The 13,204-nt window shown below is 44.4% G+C and overlaps 1 protein-coding gene across 8 annotated transcripts in view; it reads left to right on the top strand.

Annotated features, from left to right (window-relative positions):
• The window catches only part of EVA1A (eva-1 homolog A, regulator of programmed cell death), a 212,752-nt gene that overhangs the window by 135,801 nt on the left and 63,747 nt on the right, over positions 1-13,204 (top strand). For 4 of the 8 annotated variants that reach the window (XM_030037098.1, XM_030037097.1, XM_030037096.1 and 1 more), the window contains exon 1: positions 9,526-11,050. The exons of 2 other annotated variants lie outside the window; for them this stretch is intronic. In XM_030037098.1, coding sequence (XP_029892958.1) covers positions 10,777-11,050 — 274 coding nt within the window. In that variant the 5' untranslated portion in view covers positions 9,526-10,776. Of the gene's footprint in view, positions 1-55; positions 1,960-9,525; positions 11,185-13,204 lie in introns of those variants that run through there. 2 more of the 8 variants (XM_030037099.1, XM_030037101.1) reach the window with 2 other exon arrangements.

Genomic DNA, 13,204 nt, shown 5'->3' with positions numbered 1-13,204 from the left:
TGTTGCTAATGTATTTATAGAAACATTTTTTATTGTCTTTACAGCAGTAGCCACACTTTTATTTCACATAGGAGATGCTAAACTACATGCACCATGTACTTTTAGTGAAAAGGGATGAGATTTGAAGTAGTGTGCAGTTCCTAAAGGAATTAATTCCACCGTTTTGATGAGACCTTTTTTCCTCTTTCCATTGAGCCAGAGGATTATAGTTGTTTAGCATTTTCTTCTTCTGGACCTTTAGTATGTCTTGGAGATGTTCTGGCTCTAGACGACAAAGATGAGGATCAGAGCACAGAAGTAATTTCAAAGTTCTTCAGGAAGCTGGACTAGATGGTGGAGGAGAAATTTGACCTGCAGTGATGTTCTCAGCTGGCTGAGTGTCTTGTATCATGGTATCTCCATGCCCATATCTGTCCCATAGTTGTATTCATCTAGCCAGCCCAACCTGAAAGGCATTACTCAAAAATAGCAGTATATGGGAGCTTAGAATCGGCATTCATAGTCAGCTGTACTACTGCATATTGGAAAGAAAGATTCCTTCTCTGAGGCACTGGGGATTTCAGGTTGAAATGTTACCATGGCACAAGTGAGGAAGAAGGGATGTTTGACTCAGGAATCTTAGCTCAGAGTCCAGAACATGTTGGCAAAGCTGAATTCTGGATATACAAATGGGCCAACGGTTAGTGGCTAAAAACCAAAAAGAGCTGTGTTATAAATAGAGAGATACATGTTATTTCTCACAGACCATGACCATGCTTTTTTGCAATGACCAGTTTCGCTGCATGCTGTAGTTACTGAGAAGGGTTTGCCACCTGATGACAAGTTGGGCAGAGTTTATAAGCTTCAGGGAGGTCAGATAGATAGGTTTTATTTGTCCTGTTTTTTCTGACAGCTTGCTTATATGGTAAACCTCATCACCTTCCTAAGGGCAGAAATGCAAGTCGGAGATATTGAATACAATTAACCCTTAGCAAGACATGACTAGAAGCATCTAACTAAAACCCTTAAGAGCAGCAGTTCCCAAAGTGTTCCCACAAACTTCCCTGTTTGTGAAGCCCTTTTTGGTGCCATGGTACAGTTTTCCTGTGTACTTCCAGGACCATGAGCATTTCCAGTTCTGGGCTTGGGATGCAGCCTAGTTTGGGAACCCCTGCTCCTGCCCTGTGGGTTCACAACAGAGCAAACACTCTCCTTGCTGAGCCCCTTGAGTCACGAAGTCTGTACTTTCATGGGACTCTCTGTTTCTGTCTCCTCTGTAATCTCTGTTAGAAATGAGAAAGCATCAGCAGTGCTACGCAAGTGGGATGAAGGTTTTCATCGTTCCTCTGTGTATTATTACCTTTTTAATTTTTAAGAACAGGATCCTTGATCTCACGTTTTCTTCTCGAGCACATGGGACATGCTTATCGATAAGTAGCTACTGAGTGGATTTGGATTTGGGAACAGATATTTGGCCTCAAGGACATGGAGGTTTCCACAGAAGGTCTCCCAGTGAGTTGTGCACCTTAATTTAAATAACTGTTCACTGAAAATTTATGTCACTTTCACCAACTTAGCACAGCAAAGATGGTGTTGGTGTCAGTGGTGCAATCTTATTGCAAAGCCATCCTGCTATTAATAAATGGTGTCTGCAACCACAGTGGTGTTTACTGTTTTTAAAAAATTGCCTGCTTTTGGCTGTGCTGTGGAAAAATAATGCCCACTGGAGTGTTTCTGCCTCTGACCATCTTCTGACTGTGACCTGACATGAACTCATTTATGTAATGCTTCCTAGCAGCAGTGCTGCTGCTGGAGACGTGGCTGTTCCTGTGACCAGGGATAGCTCCACCTCCAATTTTAAAAGTCTTTCTAGCTATTCAATTCAATAAATGCCATGCCATGAAGGAGAAGGTTTCTTCATGATCATCACAACACTGGCGCTGGAAGCCAGTAGTGTTTTACCCACGCCTACTGTGCCAGGTGAGCTTGCTGAGAAGGGCTGTGTTTGTTCTTTTGTCTCAGAGTGTGTTGCTAAAGACTCCTCCTTTTCTTGGGTTGCAATTCCTTCCCTTCTGCAGCTAAGGGATACTGGTTGAGTATTGCAGTGAGGTGACTCCTGGTTGATACGTGTAATTTTTTTGTGCTTGTGCCAAATGCAGACCAACCATGAGGTTTGGGAAGATTTTGATGTCTTAGCTCAGGGGTGGATTTTCAAACAGTTGACTTCACAGGAACATTGCTATGGCAGTCCGAGGCTCTGCAGCTGACACTTCATGGCTTTAGTATCAGCATCTTTTAAGGAGTCAGTCTCAATGTAACTTAATAAACAATAATAAGGCCAGGAATTTTCTTCATCATCTATGATATTTGTGGAAGTCAAGATTTCTTTACTGTAGCACAAGTCTAATGTATGCAAGGATAGACACTTCCAGATGTGCTTCCAGGCCTGAATCCAGAGCTAGAAATCTATACCATACTTCATTCAAGAGCAATGGAAAGAGGGCCTGGATACCCCTTTATTTCTTTGAGCTGCCTCCATATTTCAAGTGCAGAGGCTTTGTAGCATGAAGGTGTAATTTAAGGTTATTCTTATATGTGCTGATTGCACGCACTCAAATCTTTGCATTTTAAGAATTAAGTGCTCTTGGGGTGGAAGTGGTGTGCCTCAGCTGAAGACTATCTTAAGATGGTCTGCTAGTGATCAGTTGTCTATAGCCAGACATCTGGGAAGAATCATATGGCAAGAATCAGATCTGTAAGTCTTACGTATCCCCCTGAGATGAGTTAGACTTCTCCAGTGGAGTGTGTTCCCTGGGACAGTAATTCTGACTCATTTCCATGCCACAGATTCATGCATCCATTCACAGCAGACCTCAAATTGCAACACTGGACACCAGGTATTCTGCTTTCTTTTTCTCAGATGCTAGAGCTTGTTTAGAGGGCTTGCTTTTTTTTTTACCTTCCCCTCTTTTTTTTCTCATTGTCTTTTTCTCTTAATTTTCCCTTTTCTCCACTCTTTCAGTTTCTATATAGGTAAAATTACACATCTCAGCTTAGAATTTATGTTAACATGTACTTGTCTCCTGTTCTTGCTCATGATGGCTTAGAAAGCCTGGAGGAAAATTCTGTAATTTAATGTCCATTCATGTGTATTTTCAGTACTTCCCTTTAAATATAGCTACACAGAGAAACCTTGGCAAGAACAGAAATAACAGAAATGCTGTCCCCACTATTCCATGGAGTACAAAGCGGTCATTTCAGGGATAAATTGTCCTTATTTTCTACAAGAATATCTCATCAGTTCAAAGGCTGTCCCTTTGACTGCCCAGCTGATCTATCCCCTTGTTAGCTGCTGCAACCTAGAATTCGAAGCGTTTGGGTAGATGGTGCCAGAGATATCTCAGCTGTAGTCCCAGCAAGGGAAGCTCCGAGGACTATAGTGAAACACAACTATAATCCCTAATTTATATTACTCCAGAATACAGTACAGTATGGAGGTGTTTGGGCTGGCTCCACACAGAATAAGACAATAACCACACTGCATGCAAGCTAATGTGCTCTGTTGGTAGGGCTTATCAGTTCAAGAAGCAATGTCCCTTGCATAGTTTCACTGCATCTGCACCAAGCTGATGCATTTACCTACCAAGTGCTGTCCTGCAGCGTAAGGTAACATTGTCAGCTTGGAGATCTCTTTGTGTTGTGGCAAAACTGATTGAAACCTACATGGGAAGCATCCAAATCTGTATTTCAGTTGAAAGCATCCCCAAAAGCATCCATTGCACTTCTGTCCTTTCTCTCCTAGGTGTCTGGTATGCCTCTGGCTTTCATTGCTCAAGGCAAATTTTGCCTTATTGGTAAAATGCCTCGTTTTAATAACCTTCCATTTTGAATTTGCAGTATATAAGCATGGCTTTGGTTTGCTTCAGATGACCAGGGCTGTATTCTGCAGCATAAAAACCACTAGTAGAAGGCAGAGAATGGAACTGATTCATCAGCAATAGCATCTCAAATGCATTTATTTACTTCTGAAGTGCTCTGGGAAATGCTTTCCTTGAAAACCGCAAACTGCGATACATGTAGATTGATAGCTGGGTGGTTTCGCTGAATATAGAAACCAACAGCTCTGTATATAGACTAATTGGAAGCATAGAGACCTTGCTGACACCTCTGTGACATAGGATCATTCAGGCAGGATAAGGTCATACTAAAAAAACTTGCAGAATCTTTGAAAAACCTTGGAAGGTCAAAAACTTTGGTGTTTTGCCTGGATTTTCCTTTTCTGCGGCTGGAGCCTACTTCCTCCAAAAGAGGTTAAAAGAAGAAAGGTACTTTTAAGTTCCTCTTTGTAAATGAAATCATAATTGATGGAAAAATAAAGCAATTGATGTAATGTAAACCTCCTGGAGTAACTGGAGAAGGTGCTACAGAGGCTTCCCAGCAGTTATACATTGAGAAACATTCTTAATCTCCTAGATAATGTGGAAAAGGAATGACATTTATTATCTACAAGTCCTCACAAGCTGAGGATGCAGTTTATAAAACTGTATTTGGCTCCCCCTCCTTTTCCTCCTTTATTGTAATCCTTCACCATGGATCATTTTACGTCCAAACTCACCTTCATCTGTTATCATACTTTGGTGATTTATTGACATCACAAACTTCTGATTAATAAGGCTAGAAGAACATCCATCAGAAGAACTGAGAATGTGTGATCATTTCCTCTCAGGCTCTCATTAGCTGTGGCTGTCCTTCTGGGAGTTTTATCTTTGTCTTTCTATTTCCAGACTAAACCATATGATGTTTAAAAATAATTTCCTACAATTAATCTTTTGTTTCTCTGGGCTTTTAAAAACTTTGCTCAAGATGGAATATGATCTGTATATTGTCAGCTGAAATAAGTAGAAAACAACCCAAACTGTCCATGTACACTCTTAATGAATGACCAGGCAAGTCAAAATTAATAGATGGCTTGATTCAACTTCCTTCATTCAAGTTGGACAATACAAAGCTCTACAGATAATCCTATGATCATATAAAATGTTTGTGGGCTAGGTAGGAATTACACTCACGGTGTCTTTTCTAAAAGAATTTCCTTTTTCTTTACATTGCTTTGGTTTTCAATGACATGAGTTGTGGTGAAATACACCTCTGATATTTTCAGATTGCTACACCAAGTAAAGTGGGAAAGGTTTTATTTTAGAGTTTCCATACTAAGTTCTCCTTTTAATGAGACACTCCTAGGTTAAAAATACCTTTCAAAAGTGACTTCCCACGTCTTTTCTACATTAGTGACAGATTGGAGAAGAAAATGTGGAGTACGCCTGAAAGTGATAAGTTGAGGTTAGAGGTCTAGCCAAAGTCAAGTGCTAGGGAGTTTCAGCTGTAGAGAGCTGATGCTTTGAATTATAATCAAGTGATTAATGTTTCTAACATAAGTGGGTTTGGGAGTTACAAGGACTTGGAGCAACAGCTTGGGTAAGTATGGTGAAACCTGCTTTTAGAGATATTTTATTTATAGCACATTCATTAGGCTGGACAGAATGGACAACATGTGCTTATGTGGTTAATGATAAATCCATCTGAGGACTAAACTAGTCTGCTGAGTTATGAGAAAGCCATTTGTAGGTCAGATTTTTCTGGAGAGGGACGGACTTGAGAGAAACAATTCTTATTTGTTGGGGGGGGGGGAGGAGGAAGAGGGAGAGGGGAGAAGCTGAAACCAGCTTTTCTCTGCTGTAAAATACATAGGATGTAAATGTTACAGATCTTCATTAAGTTTTAAAGGTCATTTGCCTGTGAAGTCTGTGTAGCTGGCTTCATAAATACCAAAAATAATATGGGAAGGAGCAGGCATGCCTGGAAAGGTATAGGAATATTTTTAATAAAATAGCAGGTAATCTGATGTTAATGTATGAAAACTGCAGTGATCTCTATGAAACCGCAAAAGCCAGAAAAGGCTTCATCTCTGTGGCATTATAGTTTTGCTTGTAGGATTCAGACGTTCTAGCATGAAATGAAAGGTTTTGAACAAAGAAATTGTATGTAAGACTCTTCCTTCTCTTTGAATTCACCAGACCTTAATCCTCCTGCTGTAAGTGGTTTAAGATAGTCTTTCAAATAGATGTAGTTTCCCCTGAATGATAAAACAAGGTGAGAGTATAGCTAATAAAAACAATGTTCTGGCACATGGTTAGCATTGTGGTTTTAGTTACAGATTTACCAATAGGATAAAAAAGATTGGTTCCCCTCTTCTAGTCCTATCCAGGGTAGTGTGGGTTGTTCATCTACAGGTCCCACTGCCTTCCATCGTGGACCAAGATGCCACTGGATTTCAAACTAAGCTCTGGACAGTTCTCATTTAAAAAAAAAAAAAAAAAAAGGAAAAACAAAGCAAGACAAAACCCCCCAAACAAGTAAAACAAAGCTGTTGTTCATTCCCTTTATATAACACCCAAATGCAAAAGTCTGTTACTTCTCTCTAGAATCTCATTAGTTGCTTGTCTGGATAGGACAGCTAAACCTTGTAGACCTGAACATCTCACAGGTGAATGACTATCAGAAAGGGATCGCATGTTGCACATCCTCACAAATAAACAGGCAAAACCTGTCCTTTTGAAACACACCTTTTCCCTGTCACTAGTCTTATTTTTAGGTAAAAATGGAAATGTGATGTTCATTGTCAGGGAAGCTAATTGCAAAGTGACTACTCTCAAATGTGTTGCCCATACCTTTTCCAGGTATTGCTGCAGGTGCTATTTGTGAGTGAGCTTAGTTTATCAGAACAAACTTTCAAAAAAGCTGACTGATTATACTAAGTGTTCTTAGACAGAGAAAATGGCACCTAGCAAAGAGATATTTAATTATATACATAAATGTACAACGAAACCAAGTACAGGAAGCTACATCAGATTAATTCACATTGAAAACTCATGTATTACTCTCATGATAATGAGCTAATGAAAGATACGGTGGCTTCTCCCCTCTCTTGACGCCTTGTAATCCAGAGTGGATGCCCTTCTGAGAAGATACACTTTAGTGCCACACAGTTTATCGAGCTCCAGCAGTAACTGCATGAAACCTAATGGCCTAATCAGAGTCTACCTCATTCAGAGGCTATACAAGACTACTTGTTTCTGGCATCAAAAGGCATGATGACGCTATCATCATATTTATTTTATAGATATGAAATAATCTGTGCTCTGTTATGCCAGGCAAACACATGTCTTGCTTTTGTCCCCCATGTTAGACACCGAAAAATTAGGTGCAGAGTTTGAAAGAATTAGCTAGGCTCCAGAAGTGATTCATCTCACCTGTTTTAAACTATGTTTGGATAAGACAACTTATCCTCCACAAGTGTCAGTCTCTCTTTATTAACTACAGAGAGACAGCACAGGTATTTAGTTCAGATCTACCTTTGAAATGGCTAAGCTGCGTGGAGATACCTCCCACCCCACGGATTTAGGGAGCCATACTTGTGCTTTGAACTGCAAGGGCAAAACTCTAGGGGTAGATGCGCTCCTTGCCTTGGACAGCTTATGGACAAAAATCACAGTGTCTGAAGTGCAAGAAATAAGGATGTTAAAGCTGTGTAGAAAAGTCGGAGACTCACAGGGGCAAGCTTGCATTTATCCAAGGCTTTGGGATGAAGAAAAATCTTGTGGGGCTTTAGGATAACTTGTCATTCTGAGACTAGCTATATTTTAGTTAATTGGTTAAGTTAATTAAATAGCGCCAGGGCCCTGGCATTGGAAAACTTTTATCGCTGGTGTTGAATTATATCATGGTCCTTGTTTATCCCAGTCCAGCGGCAGCTCTCTGGCATGGCTTGAACATCAGCATTGGCCAGAACTTGCTCCCAACAAGTGGTCTGGATAGGGCCATTCTTTTTTGGAGGTTAAGGGCATTTAGCCTCCAGCGTGTGTGTGGCTGGACTGTTCCTGCTGGCCCCAGGGCCAAAGAGCAGCCCCGACACTGTTTAGTTCACTACAAGGTGCACCAACAGTCTCTTACAGTCTCTTCATCTTCTGTTTTTATTATTTTACCTTGTCAGGATCAGAACCATGGGGAAACAGGTATAGTATGCTGGGCTTGATACAGGGCTATCCTTACTTTGAAATAATATGGTGCTATCTAATTCCCTTCTGCTGTTCTCTCTAATCTATAAAGACCTTGCAAATCTGATTTTGGCCTGGATACACTAATCTGCATCATGGGCTGCCCCATTTGCTGACTTCAATGGGCCACACTGGAGTACGTCAGGGTTTGGAGCTGATAGTAGTTTTTTGAGCTGGTTGGGCAAACAGTTCTGCAAGACCTCTTCTTGACAGTACACCAGCTCTGATCTGAAAGGAGACACAGCCTTAGACATCTGTTTTAAGGGCATAACTGTTCTGGGCTTATTTGAACTCAATACAAGCCTCTGTTTATATTTCTTTGATTAATTGAAAATAACCTCTTGTTAAGGGAGTGACAACCGATACCTTAAGATCGTGCTCAGGTCATTCACAAGAGCGAAAAAAATACACCAGAGGTTAGGCAGGTCAAAGCCCTTGTTTGGATCAAAGCATATGTTAAACACTGTATAAATGCCAAATCTTAAAGTGTTTTGTATTTAAGGTTGAAGTTTGGAGTAAAACGATACTATAACAATAAATCCCTAATTCGGCTTGTTAACACGCTACCACATTCACAAAGGCACAGCAAAGAGAATGATGCTTCTGATGGAGCAACTGGATACCAGTCTAAGTGTGTTAAAAATTTACAGCACAGGTGAGATCATTACTGTAATACCACATCCAGTTCTGGTAGGCACATTTCAAAAAGGACTTTAATGCAATGGAAATGGATCTCGAAAGAGTGACAGGCACGATTTGTGGTCTGTCCATAAAGTCTACCTTACCGTGAGAGATTAAAAAAGCTCAGCTAATTTTATTTATTCAGGACAAGGTTACGAGATAACTTGTCTGTGGTTTTGTAAGGTCGAGCCTATGTGGTGAGGGAACAGCAGGCTCCAGTTTCCACTCGGAGCTGCATGGCCTGGGTGCTTTCAACCCAAATACTGGAGGAATCCCAGCTATGCCTGGGCTTGAAATATTCCTGCTGTGCTGAGGGTAAACTGAGGTTGAGCTGTACCTTGGTGGGCTGCAGCCCTTCTCTGTCCGTGCCTGATCTGTAGCTTCCTGGAGTGGATTGATGAGTGATGGCCAGGGTTGAGGGTGGAGAGTGAGGCCAGACAAATACAGATTAAAACAGGCAGCCCTTCTTCTTGACAGGGTGATAGCCACTGAAATAACTTATCTGGGGTAGATTGTCCTTCACTGGAAGTCTCTGATTCAGGGTGGGATGTCTCCTTGAAAGATGTGCCATAATTGGTGGTGGTTCTGGTGCTGGTTTGGGACACCACTCTGTGGCTTCAGCTATGCAGGCAATCAGAGCAGGTGATTGAAATGATCAAATGAGTGATCTCACCTAGCCTTAAGCCATCTCTATTAAATACGAATATTTAAAAATTCTTATTTTAATAGGAATATCACATTCCTATTAAACTGATTGGGGAGTGGGGGGGTCTCAGTGAGGCCATCTTTAGCCTGAGAAAACTCAATTTTAAAGAAAAAAAATATCTCCCACCACTTTCAAATTTGTGGCCAGAATGACTATGTTTATATTTTCTTTCCAGGAAAGAGTTGAATCTGAGCTTAGACCTGGGTTTCAACTGTCCCTAGAGCTTACTGTATCTGGTGGGACATCTTTAAGCAGGATAAGGGGCGATTCACCTCCTTCCAAGTGAAAAGTTTCCATTTGACCTGCTCCTCAGTCTATAGTGACCTGTTGTGTGGACATCTCATCCACCCTACAGTGGTGGTGTGGGTCCCAAATTGGGAAGACGAGAGGAACCCCTTAGAAGGTCCCATGGGCTACTACCAAAGGGTTTATGGCACTGCCTACTGCAAAGGCAGGTGGGGTTTGCAGAGAGCCTAAAGTCAAGCTAGGTCTGGGCTGCCTGCAAGGACACGTGCGTACCCGACGTTAGGTCTAAAGGATGCTTTAAAAACTGCCACCCACTTCAGTAGTCGTCGTCCCCTTGCACCCAGCGTGTAGAGAGACGTTCAGAGGATTTGCCTTGCTGGAAGACATCCATCCAACTTTGTTCAGTTAAGGCAGTATCTTGCATCCACCAAGGCAGAGGTTTGACCACTCTCCCAGTGCGATCTTCTGCTTCTGTGGGTCATGCCGTTGCCGTGCCTCGCCGGCGCCTGGGCTGCCGCCTGCCTTGTCCCTGCGGCGCGTGGAGCCGTGTGCTCCTCTCCGGGCCGGGCACACAGCCCCAGCAGCCCTGGACCGTCTCCTCCGCCGTCCCCAAGCACCGGGAGCTGCGGGCAGCGCTGCGTTTCAGAGTGACTGCCTGCAACCCCGGGCAGAATTAGCCGGCCTTTCGCAGGCAGCAGCTCACCCACGGGGTGCAAGGGGGGACGTCGCTTTGCCTGCTGCCCTCGGGCACAAGCCGGAGCATTCGAGGAGTTTAGAAAAGCCAGAAAGCTGCTGAAAACGGCATTTTGCTCTGAGTGTCTAACATCATCACACCACTCCTGCTCAAATAAATAAACTCTGACGGGAATCCCCCCCACCCCCCCGCCCCTGCCCATTCATTCCTTGCTTTAATAAAACTTGTCACAGTGTTGTTGTTTTTTTTTTTTTTTCTCCAGTCAGCAGATTTTTAGGCTGGTTAATGAGGGGGAAAAATTTCTCATCTCCCCCCCTGCCGCCCCCCCCCCACCCCAATTGCCTCCCCTTTCTTTCATGCCGGGGGCCAAGTTTGGATTGGAGCCCGGTGAAGTTTCTGTGTCATTTCCTGTTGCTGCCCTCCTCGACACTCGCTCCCGCGCTCCGCTCCCCTCTCCTCTCCTCCCGCAGACGCACAAGGCGTCCGCCCTCCCAACTGGCGGATTTTGGGGAGGACGTGAGAGGGCAGGGGCATACCTCACGCTCTCGCCTGTCACGCCGCATTCCTGCTCTCGCCTTCCCCACGGCCTCCGCTCCCAGCCCGCTGCCGGCAACGCCGAAGAACCGAACGGTAAAACAACTTTCTTCTCTCCAAGCGGCTCAGCTGTTCTTCCCAGGCTGCCGCGAACCTAAGGCAGCGGGAGCAAAAAACGTCCTAGTCCCTGGCAAACTTCGCCGCCGGTGGTCGTGGTCCCGTCCACGCGGGTGGTGGGGAGCGAGGTGGCTGCGGGATGCCGGTGCCGCGTGTTTGGGTGGTGGGTGGGCGAGGGGCTGCGGTGTGGTCCTGCCGGTCGGTCGGGAGCCCGGCGTGGGTCTCGCTCCGTAGGAGAGAGGTCAGCATCTGCGAGGGCTGGCATTGATGCTGTTTTGCGGACGCTGGTGGCTTGATGTGACTGATGGGAAAAAAAAGAGCTATTTACGGGAGGGAGAAACGAGCGTGGGGCTGTACAGAAGCCAGGAAAGCAGGGAAGGGAGGTGAGGGAGAGAGCAGGGGGTGCTCAGCATTTTCACGTACGTGGTTGTCTTTAAGCTTCAGTCTAGGGCTCACGGGTTTTTCCTAGGGCTTGCTTGCGGTAGTGTTCAAGGGGTTTGTGGGGGTGTATGGTCCCGGTGATTGCTTTTCGGACCAGAAAGGACCGATACTTGCAGGAGTCTGTATTACACTCGCTTGGAGGAGCGGGCACAAATCAGCTGGCATCTGTAAAAACCTGCCTGTAATGCCTTTCCTCTGACATTTCCTTATTTGCTCGCTAAACGCACATATATTTATTTATTTGGTAGGAAAATGACACAAATGTTTGTGCTTTAAAGTGGAGCGACTGTGACTTCATGTACTATTTCTGTCATTCCCGACTCGTTCAGTCTTGACTGTTTCTTGGACAAACAAGGCGTAACAAACTGACAGAGAAATCCTGAGGCATGTGCTGGAGCCGGTTCCCGGAGCTTTCAGAGTTAAAAGGCTTTCTTGAACTCACTGACACAGGGCAGTAAATTTCAATGTGTCAGTAAGTGAGGGGAAAAAAGCAGTTGCAGAGCATTATACACCAGCAGATAGAGTCAGTGCTGCACAACCCCAGGGTCTTCACAGGCAGGATTAGCTCCTCACACCTCCAGCTATTCAGCAGCATTTAGAAAGGTCAATTATATGTACAGTATTTACCAGCTAATTAGAAGTGGGGGAAAAAAGCCTTCGAGTAAGCCCTGGGAAAAATGATCCTAAGGCTTTGTGTGCAGTGTGTTTACCTCCAAGTCATTGCTTGATTCCTGTTGCTCCCTCAGCTCTCTCCTCGTTTTACGTTAGCTTTGCAGTAGAGTCCTCCCTGGCCCCCCATCCCCAGGACGGGAATGCAGCGGAGGAAGGTACAGGATGGGGAACGTGGGAAGGGGGCTCGGGGCGCACCCTGAGCACGTCACTCCTTCGCACTGGACTCCAGCCGAGGCACGTCACCTCCCATGGCCGGGGAAAGTTCAAGCTCCCTGCCCAGCCTTGGCATCCCTTGTCTTGCTGCCATTAGCAATGGGGGACCCAGGAGACGTTGCTGATAGCTTTGCCTGGAGTCGGTTTCTAGGTAAAAGCTCAAAGTTTGCTTCACAGCTCCTATACGAAAGGCGCGCTTTTAAAAAAATCGTGCTGAGTAGGAAACGCTTTTTTGGGTCTTCCCATCTCCTGAACTCTTTCTCAGTACTGTGCTACTCCTTACTGATTTTTCAAAAAGTATTCTTCACTTTCAGCATTCCCCACAGCTAGCTTACACCTGTGTTAGTGAGCTGGTCTCGACGGTCTGTGCTACCACACCGGTGATACACATGGGCTGTTCTGGGACAACTCCCGGGTGTTGCTGGGAGTTAGGATGGCAGAAAGGCAGTTTGGATGCGGTCACCTTGTTTCAGAGCGTAACAGAGTTTAATAATATGTAGGCGTTAGGCTGTGCCAGTTGGCTTCAGGGCTGAAGAAAGGGCTCTGGCACGGTTTAGTTTACTAGCAGAGACGTAGCCAAGAGGCTAATGAGCTCATGTAACAGCGGGAGGAGGAAAGCTGTAGCAGCAGTCACTCCCAGCACCTCTAAGGAGCTGAAGAAACAGTATTTACCTGGAACTGTGCTCTCTGTTTCTTGATATGAAAGGAAATGGAGTGACAGACTGACATTTTTCAGGGGTCCAACAGGCAGCTCACCTCTGAGGTGAATTGAATCATCGCCTATGCAAGGTGACTGGGGGGGCTAAC

Source organism: Aquila chrysaetos, chromosome 15 (genome assembly GCF_900496995.4).
Source record: "Aquila chrysaetos chrysaetos chromosome 15, bAquChr1.4, whole genome shotgun sequence".
Classification (NCBI taxonomy): Eukaryota; Metazoa; Chordata; class Aves; order Accipitriformes; family Accipitridae; genus Aquila; species Aquila chrysaetos.
This window is presented reverse-complemented; position numbering and strand designations above follow the sequence as displayed.